The 18,811-nt window shown below is 37.4% G+C and overlaps 2 protein-coding genes, 1 long non-coding RNA gene, 1 other non-coding gene and 1 pseudogene across 10 annotated transcripts; 4 read left to right on the forward strand and 1 right to left on the reverse strand.

Moving 5' to 3' along the window:
* Window positions 1-476: 476 nt before the first annotated feature.
* LOC147862255 (U6 spliceosomal RNA) lies at window positions 477-581 on the forward strand. Its single transcript, XR_015530067.1, has one exon. It is a non-coding gene; the product is annotated as a U6 spliceosomal RNA (small nuclear RNA).
* Window positions 582-5,025: 4,444 nt separating this feature from the next.
* LOC147862256 (uncharacterized) lies at window positions 5,026-6,441 on the forward strand (annotated as a pseudogene).
* Window positions 6,442-8,965: 2,524 nt separating this feature from the next.
* LOC147862257 (deSI-like protein At4g17486) lies at window positions 8,966-12,965 on the forward strand. 5 transcript variants are annotated; one of them, XM_087322200.1, is made up of 4 exons: window positions 8,966-8,990; window positions 9,987-10,125; window positions 11,999-12,286; window positions 12,413-12,965. In XM_087322200.1, the coding sequence occupies exons 2-4, from the start codon at window positions 9,990-9,992 to the stop codon at window positions 12,820-12,822; spliced, it is 834 nt and encodes a 277-aa protein (XP_087178326.1). In that variant the 5' UTR covers window positions 8,966-8,990; window positions 9,987-9,989; the 3' UTR covers window positions 12,823-12,965. The 5 variants fall into 5 exon arrangements, with proteins under 5 accessions (XP_087178326.1, XP_087178329.1, XP_087178328.1 ...); XM_087322203.1 differs by having other exon boundaries at window positions 8,967-8,990; window positions 11,989-12,286; XM_087322202.1 differs by lacking the exon at window positions 8,966-8,990 and adding an exon at window positions 9,003-9,094 and having other exon boundaries at window positions 11,989-12,286.
* Window positions 10,428-11,270, forward strand: LOC147862258 (uncharacterized). Its single transcript, XR_015530017.1, has 3 exons — window positions 10,428-10,515; window positions 10,553-11,181; window positions 11,218-11,270. It is a non-coding gene; the product is annotated as an uncharacterized LOC147862258 (long non-coding RNA).
* Window positions 12,966-13,999: 1,034 nt separating the features above from the next.
* Window positions 14,000-18,517, reverse strand: LOC147862259 (RNA-binding (RRM/RBD/RNP motifs) family protein). Of its 3 annotated transcripts, none has more exons than XM_087322197.1 (9): window positions 18,300-18,516; window positions 17,053-17,150; window positions 16,786-16,837; window positions 16,618-16,688; window positions 16,447-16,537; window positions 15,658-15,733; window positions 15,183-15,255; window positions 15,040-15,090; window positions 14,000-14,944 (listed from the first exon to the last, which is right to left on the reverse strand). In XM_087322197.1, exons 1-9 carry the CDS (start codon window positions 18,433-18,435, stop codon window positions 14,117-14,119), a joined length of 1,476 nt encoding a protein of 491 aa, XP_087178323.1. In that variant the 5' UTR covers window positions 18,436-18,516; the 3' UTR covers window positions 14,000-14,116. The 3 variants fall into 3 exon arrangements, with proteins under 3 accessions (XP_087178323.1, XP_087178322.1, XP_087178324.1); XM_087322196.1 differs by having other exon boundaries at window positions 15,028-15,090; window positions 18,300-18,515; XM_087322198.1 differs by lacking the exons at window positions 14,000-14,944; window positions 15,040-15,090; window positions 15,183-15,255 and having other exon boundaries at window positions 15,654-15,733; window positions 18,300-18,517.
* Between the last annotated feature and the right edge of the window lie 294 nt (window positions 18,518-18,811).

An 18,811-nucleotide genomic window follows, 5' to 3' on the forward strand; every position in this document is an offset into this window, starting at 1 on the left:
AGGCTCTCGAATGACCGTGATAGTGTAGAAATGGAGGGGGGATGTTACGATACCATAGATCAGGGCAATAGCTGCGTTTTTCGTGCACATAAACCCTTGGCCCTGTGGGCCATGAGTTCTCGCCACCTTTGTCCACCAGCTAGCTAACAAAGGCCCTCCCCACCCCATTGCAAATGCTCCCCTTGCTTTGGAGGTCTCTCCATCCTAGCTCGCGATTCTTGCCACCTTTTGTCCATCAATCGGTTGCTTCCCTTTACTTCGGAGATCTCCCCATTCTGGATCAACCCCACCATCTTAGAGTTATTTCGAAGATGAAAATTACCATCTGTTGGATCTCGAGATACCAGGGTTCTTTTGTCACATTTGTTTTTTACTTGATCTTTATTTAGTCACACCTGTTTTGGTTTGTTGTTCTTGAAGATGAGACAACATTTCGAGATGTTGTCTCTTGTTTTGTCTGACATGACGTTTTAGCCTCTTAAATACATCACTCTTTGATAAATTTGGAATGATATCAAGAAGATTAGCATGGCCCCTACGAAAGGATGGCATGCAAAAATCGAGAAAATGGTTCAATTTTTTACCTTTCTTAAGTCGGAGACACACGTCAATACCTCTCTATGGACACTGATATATATACAGGGTAATGTATAATAGCAATGTATTAATTACAGAAGTTGAATTACAATCAATGGAATATGATATCTACGGATTCACCACGAAATCAATCACATTTCCTCTCTCTCTCTCTCTCTCTCTCTCTCATGAATCTAAATCCCACCCTAATGTCCTCGATGTCCACAAAATCTCCCTTTGTAATAAATTAAGAACTCTCCTATGGAGAATGCAATTGTACACCATCTTCTAGGAAGCCACCAAAGGACCAACTATCATTGACCCAAAACATGTCATTTGTTGATCACTATTCACTACATTTTGCCACTGTGACTTGGCTATTATCTTTGTTTTTCCAAATTCCATCCCAACCTTCTCAATAAAATCAATTACCACTCATGTCCATGGGTGGTCTCCCTCAAATATACCTCGAAGGAATGAGACTCTTCGCACCACCACATGTTCATATATATTGAAAATTCTTGTCCCACCAAGTCTTATTGTAGCAGAAACATGCATCCGTACCTCCCAAGCACAACTCACATTCTCCTTCACCAAAACAAAAAAAAATCCATTGAAGTTACCAACAAATCAATAGTCTTCACAGACCATTGTAATAGTGGCACATGAGTTTGTTCTTGATCTTTTATGCTATCCATTGAACGAGGTTTGTATTGGAAATTTCCATACCAATTGAATATCCTCAATACTGAAAATTTGCATCTTCAGGACCCTCACCCTACCCAACCTAGCCCATACAAATTCAACTTTGTATATGATATGCAATCTAATTTATGCTTATTGATCCTGAAACTAGGGGACACAACAAATAGTTCCCAAACTTTTATTGCTTTCTTCTTATTACTTCTCTCGTAAACCCAACACATTTATTTATATGTCGTCATTCATTTGATTAATTCATAATATTCTAAACTAACACAACTTAAAAACAAATTGATAAAATTTAGGTAAAGCCAACAAAAACTTATGATATTTGCTCATATAATATGAGAGTTATATTTCTTGATTGGATATGAGAGGTTTCTCTCCGCCCACCTTTTTTTCTTTAATCTTTTCACTTGTTACAATTATACATTTGTTTATGTCGACTTCTAAATTGAAATAGAAGCCATTTGTTGGTTTTGCAAATCCAGATTATGTGAATTGTGGAAGGAGCTTTGTGCCAACATATGGGCATTGGTTTGAGGGGTGCTCAAGTATAAGAGGGCCATTAGGTTTGATCTTCGTCCTCCACTTGAACTCATGATTGGAATACCTTCTTTACGAACCAACATTAATTGTGTTCCCATAGATCATATATAGTAATAATGAGCACCATGTATTCTTACAAATTATGATATATTGAATTGTAATTGTCTTAGAAATTCATGCAAGTTGTAATAATAGAATAAGTAGGGTCAAGGATGCTTGATGGACATATATACCTTCACGTCTTGGGGGAAGTTTATGAATTGCTTGTTAATGCACTTTTTTAGTGTGCCAACCCCCTTTTTCATTAGATTTTTGTAATTGACGAATCCATCAATAATATAATAGGACAGACAGGACATAGAATTGCTTTGGTATAGCCAACTCATGCATGTCTAGATATGACCTTAATTAATAACGTAATGAAATCGCGAGGGTTCACCAATAATCATTGAATATACCATGAATGATGGATGTTAGATATATGGTACATCTTTAGTGGATGATGTATGCGTGCACTTCTTTAGTGTAAATGGGCTGGTTTTTATTGTAAATACAGGGCCATAATTGTTTGGTCAAAGAAATCATCGTTAGCTTGTATATTGGTATAACTTGTCATATTTTAACATACAAAGGTCAATATGGATATCTAAAACCATCACATCACTAGGGTCACTTTCTAAATAGTAGATTCCTGTTCATATATAACTTTAAATTTGCTAGTTTGCAATATAATGACATGGTTTGGATATGTATATAATATGTCCACATGTTGGAGGCGCTTTACGGATGGGGACATCCCTAAATTAAACTTGTTGTAAAAAGGATGTTGAAAGCTATGTTGTTGCATATATAGCTTTCATTGTTGTTGATATGTAAAACATAAAGCACAGTGTCTTTAAAAAGTTAGTCGAGCAAGAAGAGTTTGCAAAAAGAGGCAATACTTTCTTTTATTGAAATATAGGCTTTTGGTAGCATTCTTAAAACAAACAAACAAACAAACAAAGGTGGCACAATGTTGTACAAGTAATTATCCAAATGGGTTCTAGTAGGATGAAATTGTACAAGCATGTCAATATACATCCCCACAATAATGGATTTGTTAGGTTTGATGATCGGACCTCAATGTGACAACCCTTGTGGTCTTCTAGTTAAGGGTGTTAATAGAACTATAAAAGTTCTGCTCCGCCACAAGGTAATCAATTGATATAATTGTATACATTCACAAAAACGCGTGCGAGCACTCTATGCACACATACTTTTTATCATCAAATACACACATCGACCCCATACATATGCATAAATATATACGTACTAAATTATTTACATATGTCTGTGGCTTGTAATTGTAATTGATGTTCATGTTAAAGTTTTGTGCTTCTTGCATCAACAGATGTTGGAACATTTACACCACAACATTGAAACCAAAGAGGAATAGCTAGAAAATTTAGTTGTCAATAAATTTGGAGGATACGACGAATTTGGTTTCTCACCATTAGTATGGAAGTTCGCAAGACAAAGCAAGAGACATAGAAAATAACACGTGTCTAAAAAACACATATATCTTTTAATAGCGATGGTGTTATAGACAGAAGTAAAATGGAACTACAATAACTTACTAGTAGGAGCAAGGACGCAATTGGCAAGCGCAGAAGAGCGAATATCATTAACTAGTGTTATTTTCAAGGTGAACTCAAATATTGATACTAAGCGGCATGCATACCGGTTGCACGCATGTGATACAATAGAGCATGTATGTATGAGGCGTTGGGGCACAAGTGATGAGAGTGGCCGATTATGCACACTTTGCCCTAAACAAGTTCGAGAGTCCGAGTATCACACTTTGATACAATGCTCTGCCTTTGATCATATTCGACCATGCTTTCCACATCTCTTCGATTGAGCCCAAACCTTGCACGAATTCCTCTCACAACCACAATGTGCACTCTCGATTGCAACATTCATTGGTAAAGTTCTTGAACATCGAGAGTCGCTACTCACTTTCACACGTATTCACGTGAAATGTAATATTTTTGGTCTCATAGGTCATATATTGGCCTTTGAAGATGATAATATAATCTCTCTCAACTTGGTGATTTAGATCATAACATAAAAAGTCATGAGAATGCAAGTTCAATCCTTACCATGGGTGAGGCCCCATCTCATAGATTGCAATCGGTCTCCTGTGGACATTAAAAAGATCTCTCTCTCTCTCTCTCTCTCTCTCTCTCTCTCTCTCTCTCTCTCCCCCCTATTTTGTTGTGCACTGATTGTCTCATGGGCCAAATTTTGGCCTTAGAAGACGTTAATATATATATATATATATATATATATATATATATATATATATATATATATATATATATATCTCCTCATGGGTTGGGGAATTGACAATATTCACTGGCATCCAGTAAATTAAAAGGATATGTATGGAGTAGTAGAGTGATGCAATAATTAGGTTTCGAACTCAAGGCCTAGGGTTACTAGTGTAACAACTTACCACTAGGGTAAGCTAATTAGAGGGGCATTTGCGGGAGAATGAACTAAACCCTTATTCTTCTTCCACGAAATGCATTAGAACTAGTGTAACAACTTACCACTAGGGTAAGCTAATTAGAGGGGCATTTGGGGGAGAATTAACTAAACCCTTCATCTTCTTCTTCTTCTTCCATCATGAAATGAATTAGAACTAGTGTAACAACTTACCACTAGGGTAAGCTAATTAGAGGGGCATTTGGGGGAGAATTAACTAAACCCTTCATCTTCTTCTTCTTCTTCCATCATGAAATGAATTAGAACTAGTGTAACAACTTACCACTAGGGTAAGCTAATTAGAGGGGCATTTGGAGAATTAACTAAACCCTTCTTCTTCTTCCATCATGAAATGAATTAGAACTAGTGTAACAACTTATCACTAGGGTAAGCTAATTAGAGGGGCATTTGGAGAATTAACTAAACCCTTCTTCTTCTTCCATCATGAAATGAATTAGAACTAGTGTAACAACTTATCACTAGGGTAAGCTATAATTAGAGGGGCATTTGGAGAATTAACTAAACCCTTCTTCTTCTTCTTCCATCATGAAATGAATGAACTACTCCTAGGTTTCCAAAACAGGAAACCCTAATTCTGACAGACAGACAGAACAGACAGACAGACAGACAGACAGAGATTCAGTGGTATCAACGCAGAGTACTGATGTCATACCTGATTTCATGGCGGAGTCGACTCAGGGACCCATCGCTCTCCATGACTACATGGAGGGGCGATGGACCATCCTCTTCTCCCACCCCAACGATTTCACCCCCGTCTGCACCACGGAGCTGGCTTCTGTGGCCACACTCATGCCACAGTTCGCAGAGCGTGGGGTCAAGGTCTTGGCCCTCAGCTGCAACACGCTCCCCTCTCACCTGGAATGGATCCGGGACATCGAAAGCGTCGCCATGGCGCAGGCGGCGGCGAGGCGGCGAGGTTCTGGTGTGATGGCGGAGAAGGAGGCGGATGATTCCACGGGATCATCTAGGTCATCTCCGTTGTTGCATAATTCAGGGTTTTCGGCTATGGCGGAGAAGCAGCATGGATCAGATGCATCTGTATCGCAGCCTGAGGCATCTCCATTGTTGAATACTTCAGGGTTTCCGGCCATGGAGGAGAAGCAGCATGGATCGGAGACATCTGGATCACCCCCAGGGGCATCTCCATTGATGAATAATTCAGGGTTTCCAGCCATGGAGAAAAAGCAGCATGGATCGGAGGCATCTGGATCGGCATCAGCATCCGGATCGCCCTCGAAGAGGAGATTGGAGCCCATCCTTGCGGCTGGATTGCCGCATCCAAACCCTCCCACGGTCTCATACCCCATCCTATGTGACCCCGACCGATCCATCGCAGTCCGCCTTGGCATCCTCGACCCGTCCGAATTGGACCCCAGCGGCTCCTCCCTGGCTGCCCGTGCCGTTCTAATCCTTGGCCCCGACAAAAGGCTCCGCGCATCCGTCCTTTACCCTGCCTCCACCGGCCGCAATTTCTCCGAGATCCTCCGTGTTCTCGACTCCCTCCAGCTCACCGACAGCTATGGCGTGGCCACCCCTGTGGATTGGAAGCATGGCGACCCGTGCATGGTTCTGCCCGGGTTATCTGATGATGTGGCCCGGGAGAGGTTCCCCAAGGGCTTCGAGACCATCCCCGTGCCATCCGGTCGGGGGTACCTCCGGGTAACGCCACAGCCCAACCTTTGAAATGTCCGGGTAATGCCACAGCCCGACCTTTGAAATGTCCGGGTAATGCCGCAGCCCGACCTTTGAAATCTCCGATGATAATAGTTTTTACTATACTTGGAATATGGTGTTTTTTTGTCTTTGCGAAACTGGTGTTCCAATTGATGGAGATGTCCACCACACCCCAGTCCTGGTATAGGCCTAACACCGACCAATTCTATAACACTTCCATTGGCTTGTAAATGTCTCATTATTACTCAATTTGGGATGTATATGTTTCACACAAGAGGGTTGAAATCATTATGTGAGTGTGATTAGATTGCATATTTGTTGTCTAATATGCTCCAAGTAAGTAGTTTCTTGCTCAATTTCGAAACGATGTGTATGGGTTCATGTTTAAGTCATGTTCAGATTGTAATTCACAGCACTAGTTTTGGGTTTTCTATGACAACAAATCTTCCCTCTTTTTTCTAGTGATTTTGAATTGGGTTCAAATTTTTGTCGGGCATGAATCCACGACGTGGGCTGAAAATCACAACTCTGAGCTGACTTTTGTTTTCACTCTCTTGAGTCTCGTATGTAACCAAGAGGCATTAACAACTAAATGATAACGAGTTGTTTTATGCTTTAAATCCCTTTCATTGTATGTTATTGGAGAAATATTCAAGAAACAATTAACAATCGGCATTGGGCAATGGTTCGGTTCAAGATTGCCCAAACCGAACTGTTTAAAAATTTCGAAACCTGAACCGAACTGAACCACGAATACGAGATGAAATTCATTACAGGCACAATCCCACAACCTTTGTTCTCTTTCTATACTCCTATATTACAATGCTTTGTTGCTTCATCTTTGTCCATTCCACTTGAAAAATTTCGGAACTTTGTAGCTTTGGTCATCAAGGCACACAATGTGTTATTAACCTTCCTTCCCTTAGGATTCTCTACTTCGTTCATCATTTATTGACTTCTATTTCACCTGCATAAAATTCATCCTATTTCATTTGGCCTTGCAATCTAGTTAGTTGGTTGTCTATCCTTTGTATTATACGGGTTTAATATCCTTGCTTTTTTACTAACATTATCCTAAGGTCCACAATCCTATAAGATTCACCTAAGGATTGGATTGTATCGACCTTAAACACAAATATATAGTGTGATTCACTTCCAATCTTGGCATCTACACTCTCATAATGTACATAAACCTACATACCAAACGCTATATAGACCATTATAGTGATAGTCAGACTCTCGAATCTAACTCATTGTTATAGTATGGATATATGGACACCTCAACTTTTCACAAAAACCTTCCCAAATATCAAAACTTTGTTTTGAAACTTTAACTTGTGTCAAATAAGTGTGTCATTGTGCTATTCTTGAATTTAACTATAGTCGCATTTGCAGATCATCAACTTTAAAGTTGTATTGAAAACCACATGTTTTCCATTTTGAGACATGTTACATATTAATAATTTTGCAAATTCTAATAAGGTAGTTGAACATGTGATACTGATGTATCAAGTTTTTGTAGATAGCGTAAATTTGCACAATTATAAAAGGAATCTACAAGTGGACTGTGCGATCCTTCCACTTGTGAACGCGGACGTGTTGATAACATACTTGTTCACTCGAGTTCCTATAAAATAGCTTATTCTAAAACTTTGTACTTTGTATTTGGTATACAAGGCTTACAAATATTACTTGAAATGATATTTGAGTTTGTTTTTTATCGTGGAGCAATTGCTTGAAAAGGACAACACAATGCCACAAGCCCAAGATTCACGCATTGAGTCATGAGTGTCTTTGAGATGGCTTAGAAACCCCCCCACGACTCACGCCCCGAAGATGGAGAAAGAAAGTAGCCCACGACTCACAATTACTAGAGTCATGTGCACCGTATCTCTATATGTGGAGAAGGCCTTCACTTCAATCCTTCATGGTGGAGTGTTTGTGGTTCCTGTATTCTCCATCCACCGAGAAGGCTTAGAGAAGCCCGTGACTCACGCCTCGAGTCATGGGTGTCTTCTCTATCCGTCAACAAGGCTTAGAAACCCCCACGACTCACGACTCAAAGACGGAGAAAGAAAGCCCACAATTGACAATTATTAAAGTCATGTGCACCTTCTCTCTATCTGTCAAGAAGGCCTTCACTTCAATCCTTCATGGTGGAGTGTTTGTGGTTCCGATCACAGAACCCCTTAACACATCGGATGTGTGTTACAACTTACAGTTACAAGGTACAAAGGGGTAGGGGAAGAGAAATATATCTAAAACTTTGGACAATAAACATAAACAAAAGGAAATACCTGGAAACTTGGATAATGAACATAACAGAAGGAAAAAGCTTTGGCCATGGATTCTTGGTTTCTTCCTACAAGAGGGGCAGCAGAAGAGGATATATCTAAAATTTTGGACAAACATAAATAACAATTGGCAACGGTTCGAACCGCGAAATTGTGGTTTAACGGCTTAACGGTTCGGTCGGTTTCAATAATCAAAAACCGCGGTTTAAACGGTTTTTTATTTTATTTTTTATTTTTAAAAAAATTGTAAAAAATGGTAAAAATTGTTTTTAAACAATCTTTTCATTTTTAGACCTTATTCTCACATTTTAAAAATTTTAAATAATGAAATATTATAAATTTTAAAAAATAAAAAATAAAAAATTAGACCTATGTTGAAAACTGAAACCGAACCATGAAACTGCGGTTTTTACGGTTTAACGGTTTGGAAAATGTTTAACGGTTCGGTTTAACGGTTTCGAGGTACGGTTCGGTTCAGGTTTAAAAAAATTTAAACGGGTCGGTTTAGATCCTCTCAAACCGAACCGAACCGTTGTCGATTGTTACATAAACAGAAGGAAATGATGGCCTGGGGGCAAGCTATAGAATATCTAAAACTTGCATAATAAACATAACCCATGAAAATTCTTTGGCCATGGATTGTTGGTTTCTTCCTATTCTCTTTCTTCTTCTTCTTCTTCTTCTTCATTAAGACATTTCTGAGATGATCAGAAACCTCTATCAGAAATGAATCTGCGCATGGATTAGGGGTCTTCTTCTTCTACTTCAAAACACAATGTTTCTATTATTATTAGCATTTAAATTCTTCTTCTTTGTCTTCTTCTTCTTCTTCTTCTTCTTCTTCTTCTCTGTTTCGGGTATTTGGGCGCTCTCTCTATGCTCCCTACGCGCCTTTTAATCCTTCTCTGCAGATTAGGAATTGTTTCTCTGATCGCTTTTTGACAAAAGTTTCAGTGATTTTCTTTTTTTTATTGTTTTGCTTCTCTGGTTGAAATTTTCAATGGAAAATTTCATCCTCTGGATTAGGGTATTTCTAATTGGTTAATATGAAACAAAGTTTCAATGTTTTTTCTTCTAATGGATTAGGGTATATACTCGCTCTTTAACAGATAACAACGTATAACTATATGCGCACACGTGCATATAATATACTGTAGGATTAGGATATGTTTGATTGTTTATTCAAACAAAAATGATTCGATTTTACTCTTTCGAGGATTAGAGTTCCTCAATGATTCAACGATTTTAGTTTTATCTTGTTATCATCTGTAGATTAGGGTAATTGTTACATTCTAAACAGAGATTCAATGCTCTCTTCTTGTGATTGTTTTCGTTCTTATCAAAGCGAATTTGGTTTTCGGCCGATTGAGATATTGATCTGCTGATGTCTTATTTGTGTCGTCTTCTGGAATAGAGATAAGATAATGTATCTTCTGTAGATTATAATAAAGTTGTTGTTTCTACATAGATTCAGTTTCAATATTTATTTTCTATAGGTTCAGGCAAACTGTTTTAATTACTTTTGTTGTTTTTGTTTATAAAAAGAGCCATTAGATTACTCCTTTGCTGTATTTTAATTCTGGTCTGTCTTAATGTATGGGAGTGACTAAATTTATTTGAGTACTTTTGTCATTAGGGTAGAACATGGCTCCCACAAATGATGCAAACACAGAAGCAAAGATGGTCGGTGAGCCAGTGAAGTTAAATGTCTACGATCTCACGGATATGAATGGATACATGTATTGGTTCGGGCTTGGTGTATATCATTCGGCTATCGAAGGTGGGATTCTGAATCCATTTTCCAATATGTTCTCAACCAAATTTTGCCTTTTCTTCCTTTTCTCAAGTGAAATGATTGATTAACATGCATGTACTACCAATGCATGCAAAAAACATTAATTTGTATTGCACGCTAAAACTTTGATTAGCAATTTGCACTCCAAGAATTTGATTGACGATGCATGCACCTTCTCGAGGGAACAGAAATTTTGTTTAGTAATTCATGCTAAAACTTGGATTAGCAATTCAGCAGTTTCCTTAACCTCAAAATGATTCCATAACTTTCAAGAGAATTTTCTTTCGTGGAACAAGTTGGCTCATTAATATATACACCATTGCTTACATTATGAAAGTAATTTACAGAGTTTGAATAATAATATTGTTTCTGCAAGTTGTTGCATCTTACATAAGACACCAGTTATAATCAGGATTTGACAAAGACACAACCTATTGACAAATTCTATGCTTTCTTTACGCTAAAAGAGAATCATCCGTTTGGTACTTTCATGATGTGAATAAGCCAAGAGCTTCTGAAAAGGACACAATACATGCTGTCAGACTTTTCAGTTATGAAGACATTTATATTGAGCTTTCAGACAAATGATATGCACTATGAGTTGTATATATGACCTCTCCATGATTTTTACTTTTTCCTTATGAATAAAGTTCATAGAAGTCTTTGTATTTTAAGGCCTTAGAATCAGCAATGTTCCTTTTACAGGATATTCCGAAACGATTATTAGTGTAGTGTCATGCAATAAAGGTTCTTGCCATTGGTTAGATAAAGGATCTTGATAAGGTCTTTATATTTCCTGCCATTCACGATTTTCCTTGATTGTTGATATAATAAAGATGAAAGCTCTTGCATACATACTCCTCAATGTTTCTATGCAATGTACCCTGATTCCATTCACTCTTCATGATGCATTTATTCAATGAGTAGAAGAACTTGATCTAAGGGGAAGACTTTCTGTAAGCCCAACGACTTCTTCAGTTCTACCTCTTCAACATCACTTACTTGAGAATCACTCTAAATTCCTAGATTCCTGAAGTGCGAGTCGCCAAGTTATTTAAATGCATCTTTGAAGCGCAGATCATTACTAACCAAAATTGCAGTAACCTAAATTTTCAAATGTGAGCCGCCAAACTTATGGAAATGCATCCACTAATTACTACCTATCTCAAACGTGGGTAATCTTATTTGTCATGAGAGGTTGCTTGTCAAGATCAATGAAAGATTTGGCATCATCATGAAGCATCTCAAATTGTATCATTAGGATAATTTCAATCAATAAAAACATGTAAAAGAAAACTAGTAAGTATTTTGTAATTCCTGTGACTCTCCGAAGTTCTATGTACAACACAAGCTGTGGATGTAAAGCAGTTAAAATCAACATTATAGAGATTCACATAGGTTGCTAGCTATGTACTTCAGAAGCTTGAGATTTATGATTGAGTTTATATATAAGTATATTCCAGATCCCCATAGTCAAGGGCAGTTATACGTTGTCATTATAATGAAGCTCATTGCTAGAGCTCATGATCTTCAACTATTCTAAGGAATTGAACTCTACAATATATCATTTTCTTATCAAAAGATATAAACTCCTACTTTGACCTACAAAATACAGTTCAGCTCATATATCTTCCTAGATGAACAATAGAAGCCTGGATTCATGCATTCATGCATGTGAACATAAATGTATGGGCATATTGTATGTTTACATGTATGAATCTCCAGTATGTATGTATGCATATATGTGTGTATGTATTGTTATATATGTATTTGTGCGTGCTATATATGGATGTATTTTCCTGTATATAAGATGCAAATGTAACATCTAATACTCTTGTTTCTGAGAAGAAAAATACAGCTTATGGCGTAGAATATGCATATGGTGCCCATGACTATCCAGCAAGTGGTGTATTTGAAGTGGAACCACAACAATGTCCGGGGTTCAAGTTCCGCAAATCGATGACATTAGGCACAGTACGGATGGGACCCAAGAAGTTCAGAGACTTCATGGAAGAAATTTCCTATGAATATTTTGGTGATTCTTATCATTTGCTCTACAAAAACTGCAACCATTTTTGTGAAGATGTTTGCAAGAGGCTACTGGATGCACCTCTTCCGGGTTGGATCAACCGTCTTGCTAAAATAGGTCGTGCTTCAATTTAAACCAATAAGAAATTCTATTGAATTACCGTGGCTTTGAAAATTGTGTTCAATTAATCTGGGATATGTTTCATTCTCTATATATATTTGAAGCTATTTTGCAAATTTTCAGGAACGTTATGCAGTTGTTGTTTACCAGATGGACTTCCGCCTGAAGGGCTTGACACAGATTATGATGAGATTTATGGGGAGCCTATAAAGTGCTCTGACCAAAGTGCAAAGTGCTCCAACAAAACCAAAAAGTACGCTGATGAAAATCTAAAGTGTTCTGATAAAAATGGGTATCACAGGTTGTCTTGTAACGCCGATAATGGCAAATCAACTCGGAAAAGACATTTGATATGCTCATCTGCATTCATCCAATCATCTCTTAAAGATGGGATCTCGTTTTCTCGTGACCATTCTTTATCAAAGTCTTTGAAAGGTGGAATCTCGTTGTCTCGAGACATAAAAGACCACGCTTTCTCAAAGAAACCAAGGGAACCTGCAGAAGGCTGCAAATGCATAGCCATGCCGCTGTAGGGTTAAGTTCTTTAAAATGTAACAGTAAAAGTAAATAATAATAGGAAAGGCAAGTTAATAGAGAGACATTCTTGAACAATGATGCCAAATCTAGAGTTCCCTACAAAGTAATGACATTATAAAGTATCATTTAATTTCATGAACATGGTAAAATGTTGCCATCCAAAATGTTATGTATAAAAATAAACGGCAAAAAATTATCAATTAATCTGGGATGATAAAATAATTTAGGCAAAAATTGGCAGTCAACTAGAACAGATGACTATGTAATTTAGCCTCTACAACCTCACTATTAATTTATGTCAAACTAGGTACACGTGTGAAAGTGAATGATACATCCATGATTGTCACCCATAAAGTATTGTACCAGTAATACACATCTTCCCAATAAGTACATTAGGCATGATGCCAGCACTTGTAAGCGGGTTATGAGAGACAGGTATTGACCAGTCAACGTCTATGACAGGCTGAAATTGAAACCAGAAAATCCTCAAAATACAATCAGCATAGGTTGAAATTGAAAGCAGCAAATCATCAAATTACAACAAGCATTTATGTTAACCCTTGAGAGTCTACATCAGTTGTTTATAATTAACATATACACCAGTCACCAGCTAACTCAATTGTTTGCATTCCACATCACTCCACTCGTGAGTAAAATCAATTGCTTGCAGTCAACATATATACTGATCACCAGGTAAATCAATTGTTTGCAGTAATGATTTACACCGACCACTAGCTAAAGCAATTGGGTGCATTGGATTGCAAGTTGTTGAAATGTCATACATATATATGACTACTTCAATAGACCATGCTAGATGGATTGCTAAATGTGCTTACGTGAATGGGTCCATGACATGCAGACAGGCTAAATAAAGGTAATTGGTTAATGGGACACATACTAATTCATGGCAGTAAATATAAGATGACAGAATGTTTGTATAAACTTTGAGACATGTACAAAATATGTATCATAGATAAAGCACCTCATCACCCACCATTTATAGTAGTTATACAAAGGTGAAAACGGCTGTCCACCCCTTCAATGTGGTTTTCATGAAAATACGTACCTTGATTACACTGGATGCAAAATCATGATTAAGAAAATGAACACATTTACAAAATTTGATTAGTCTTTCTTTCTATTTCATACAAAAACAGGGCAATATATTAACTGTACAAAAGGTCTCGCCACATAATTCTGAATGTCATACAAAGTCTAGTGGCATAAAAGCTAACAAGAATATTGGCACTTACAAATGTTTCCAAGTCAAGTATTGTTCTTCACTCCCTTTCATCCTTCTGAAGGATCCCACCTATTCATCTCTCTCAAATTTAATCTCTCCTTATGTTTCTCCATTCGCATCAAATCAGTTTCCGAACTTATATTATTGTCAGGTGAAGTTCTGTCACCTCGTCTTCTCTTCTGTCGTCTTGTATTATCATCGTGAGAGCTTCCGTCTCTACATGGGGACCTTCTACTCGATTTCCTTTCCTTACTGTGCTCATCCTTTCTCTTATGATGATGATGATCATCCTTTCGGCTTCGATGATGACGATGTTCTTCCTGTGAATGTCTTATATGATCATGACTTGTCTCACGCTCTTCTTCCCGAATGTTTTTTCTTTCATGTTTACGGTGATGATGCCTACCCACATCATCTTCCCTGTTATGATCTCCAAAAGACTCTCTCTTTCCACGTCTCTCATGTTCTTCAAAAGACTCCTTTTCCTCATGCTTCTCAGCATGATATCTTCTGCTCTCATCATCTTCCTTTTCGTGTCTCTCAAGTTCTCCATAAAACTGCTTTTCATGTTTCTTAGTTTGATGCCTTTTGTGGTCTTCTGATGAAACATGTGACTTTTTTTCATATCCAGCATGTTTTTCTTGGCTGTGAGATCTTCCCCCATATCTCTTGTGATGATCTGCTTCTTGATAGGTACTCCGATCATCACTTTCACGTTCCTGGTAACTGGCTCTTCTAACACTATGACGCCGCCTTTTGTAATCCTCTTCATAGTAACCTTTAGAATCGTCGTCTGCTCTCAATTTATGTTGTTTTCTTCCGCTCTCGTCTTGGAACTGAGAATCTTTGGAACTCAATTCTGATGATCTTTTTGCCTGCAAGATATTCACAAGCTTCCACTAAATGTGACTGGAATTGAAATGTTTATATAGTTCTTTAGCCTAAGTATGCTAGTTACATATTCCAGCACCACAGGCTTATCCCCAGACCGATGTGATCTCCTCTTTGGCAGTTGGGGTATCTGAGAAAATTAAGAGCAATTTTCAGATTTTTCTGTCATAATTTCAATGTTTGATCAAATTGCATATTATGATGAAATAACAAAAATCTTACCTCCCATCTTTGCAAATAATTGCCCGGCAAAGGTATCCCAAGTTTTTCAAGTTCTTTTTCTGGAATAGGCCGCCTACACATGGTCTCATAAATTACTCTAAAAATTGTAACAAAAACCTACTTTCCATACAGAAAATGTGCTTAGGAAACACACGAAAAATGTGATGACAAAACAGAATTAACAACCTAACTGAGTAGAACGTATCTTGATATGCAATGGGAGGCTCATCCGTGATGAGAGCTAGAGTGGAAATACAAATGCATAAAAAACCCACCAGCAGAGTGAACAAGAAAAAACTAATAATCAAATAAAGGCGTGCACAGATATAAACTTCACCAAACATTTCATGAAGTCAAAAATTCATAAGTGAAAGATAAGTACAAAATAAGACAAAGAGAGTAACTGATATCTTATAATTAAGGATTTCTAAAGCTTTAAACTAATAAGACAGATATACATACAAGTCATACTTACAAAGGTTTGCGAAATGGTCGATCTCGACCACCAAATCGTAATTGGCCTGACTCCTTACGACCACCCAAACCACCTCCTGCATAGAACTTCCAAACATATCATGATTATCTATTACGTCAGAAATGTTGAGTGTTCAAGGAATGTGCAACAGAAATAGCATGAAATATATAGCTATTCAACCCTTTCAAAAATGATTGGAGAAAAAGGGGAACCATGTATTGGCAAATTAATGTTTCTTTGTGCCACTAAGAAATGTTATCTCACTGACACATAGTTTAAAATTTTGTCACAGTATGACGTGTTCAAAATCCATCCTTCAAGTTCTACATTCTCTATAAACATTATCGTTGCATGGTGCACCCATCTTATATGACTCATGCAATCATGTATAGTTGGATGCCCAACCCTTCAAAAGAGGTATTAACTGGACATCGCTGCCACTACTTGACATTTATTATACCTAGGCATGTGAAAGTATAAATAAAAACTGTGAAGAACTAGAAGTAGACATTATTATCAGCATAGTCGTCTCATGAATCTTTTAAGAAACGGATATAAGACCCAGAAAAAAACACAAAATAGAATGGATTTCAATACACAACCAATTAGATTCGCAGAAGGATGACAGTGGGAGTCTAGAAATGTATAGACAGTAGATTCATTTTCTCAGAGAATCAATTCATCGTATCATCATGGTTAGAGGGACTATATATATTTTGCAACCTTCCATAAAAGTGATCATTTCAACTGACAATATAATATTAGGGTGAATTACCAGGTTGTTCTTACCTAATCTGCGCGGAATCCAGCCTGGCATTAGTAGTTGTCTATTGTAGTCCACCAATATTTGACTGCCATCAATGTTTACATGTTGAGCTGACTGAAAACCATAAAACCCTAGAAAATCAAGCCCTAAAAACCACGTAAACAGTAAGTAACCACGATGACCATTCCACGAACCTCATATGCATACCGCATTTCCTTTTCTGTTTCGTACTCCACAAATGCATATCCTTGAGATGCTCCCGTAACTAACCAAACGCATTCATTTTAAGCCAGAGTGAATTTTTTAATAAGTGAAAAAAGCTGTCTGGAGATATCGATCATAATAACCAATACTACACTCACCAATATGTCGGACAAGTCTAAGATTTTTTATCCTCCCGTATTTACTCATAACCTGCATATATAGAAATAGGAAACGTGATTTATTTGTCATCATTATTGATCTTGCATTGTATGCGTCATCCTGTTTGCCAGATTTCTGATTCAATTTTACCCATACAATACACCAAAATGTGGATCCTTTCGGTCTGTACATATTAACTTATATTTAAGCTGTACCAATCAACATATGTCCAAAAAAAAGGAATTCGCTTGACTTAGGACACCTACCTCCGAGAGTGTTTGTTCTGTTGTGTCTCTTGACAATCGCCCGACAAAAATAATACAATAAGGATCCCCTTGTGCTTTAGCATCCCCCAAAGGATCATCTAAAAATAACACATAAAAACTATTGCATTATGTAGAACAGATCCTAGAATAATAATATGCATTTGATCATGTGCACTCATAAAAAAAATGGAAAGAAAAAAGTGAAAGCATTGTACATTGTCATGGAAGTTTGGACATGTGTAAACAAGATTAATCATCAGATTGGAAACCTTACAAGACAGATGTACAAGTTCCAAACTCAACTCACATTCAGGTTTTAACTGGCTCAATAGCACGCCTCATGTTTTTACACAGAGATACTGAAGCACTATACATGTTCTACTTTCCAGACCCATTGATCATTTCAGTTCCCCGTCTACTTCCATAGAATTGGAGGAACTCAATGCCACCAGGTTCTTTAGGTGTATATGCATTGCAGTTAATCCCAAAGAAAGCACTTTGCCACTTTATTTGAAGGAAATTTTAAATTTATGTTATCTTAAAAGTTAACAGAAATGCATGGATAAGTTTAGCAATGTGTATTCAGGAAGAATAATTGAAACCACTCCTTTGACTCTTATTATTCTAACACAGATGTACAAAAGACATAAGTTTTCATTGTAAATTTAACAGTATTTTCCAGAAGAGAATTGAAAATAACCATACAAAATGCACGAGAGTGGATACAAGTTATTCAAGCTTTTCACATGAGTACTTCACAAGGTTGATTATTCCTTTAAATTCCTATTACCTCCTTTGTTGAAGATCTGGCACTATTTTACTGTAATAATTCAGGCAGTAAGGTTCAGAAAGTCGATGCATCAATGAAATTTTAAATGTATTTGAAATTGTTTTGGAGGTGTTGATATTGCATTTTACTTTATTTTTTTCTTCAGAGTTAGATGGGTCGGTTCTAAGCTCTCAATACATTATCATCTTCTTCTTCAGCACTCTCTCTTTCTCTCATGTTGCATGGCTTGGGTTTAATCTTTCTCTCTTTAAAGTTATAAGGGTTGGGTCTAATGTCTTGATACATTATCATCATCATCTCTCTATACATTATCATCACCAACATCTGTCTCTACATATGTACATCATCTCTCTGTGTATGTCTTCCTTATTAGGGCTGACTCTAGTTTTTACCAACCCAGACACCCAATCTCAAAAGTTACGGAACAGATCAAAGAGGGAAGAGAAGAGAGACTTACAGAGACCCGTGGAAGAAGCAAGCATAGCTCGATAGACACCATTGTCGTGAGGAGCAGTGTCTGTACCATCGATGCTCCCAGCTTGAACAGGGTGATAGACGTGGGAGTAGAACACGGCATTCAAATCATGAGACATCCTTCCACTTCTTCTTCCTCTTCTTTCCTCTTCTTCTTCTTCTTCTTCTTCTTCTTCTTCTTCACACGCGGTCTGTCTGTGTTTTTTCTGCCCTCCTCTGTTCTAAGGGCTCTGTCTCAAATTTCAAATACATAAACATTTGTGCGCTGGCCATTATTGATCAGAGTAGACCAATCAAGAGCATTATTATTAAGTAATTTACAACCATTATTGATCAGAGTAGACCAATCAAGAGCATTATTAAGTAAGTTGCAACCATTATTATTGATCAGAGTAGACCAATCAAGATCATTATTAAGTAAGTTGCTCATTAGAGGATTTACGCCCGGGGAAAGAGATATGGAAAGTACTATTGCTTGACCGCTGTTCAGATTGC

Source organism: Azolla caroliniana, unplaced genomic scaffold (assembly GCF_043228905.1).
Source record: "Azolla caroliniana isolate FFs.n. ecotype wild unplaced genomic scaffold, voAzoCaro1.0.p SCAF_7, whole genome shotgun sequence".
Classification (NCBI taxonomy): Eukaryota; Viridiplantae; Streptophyta; class Polypodiopsida; order Salviniales; family Salviniaceae; genus Azolla; species Azolla caroliniana.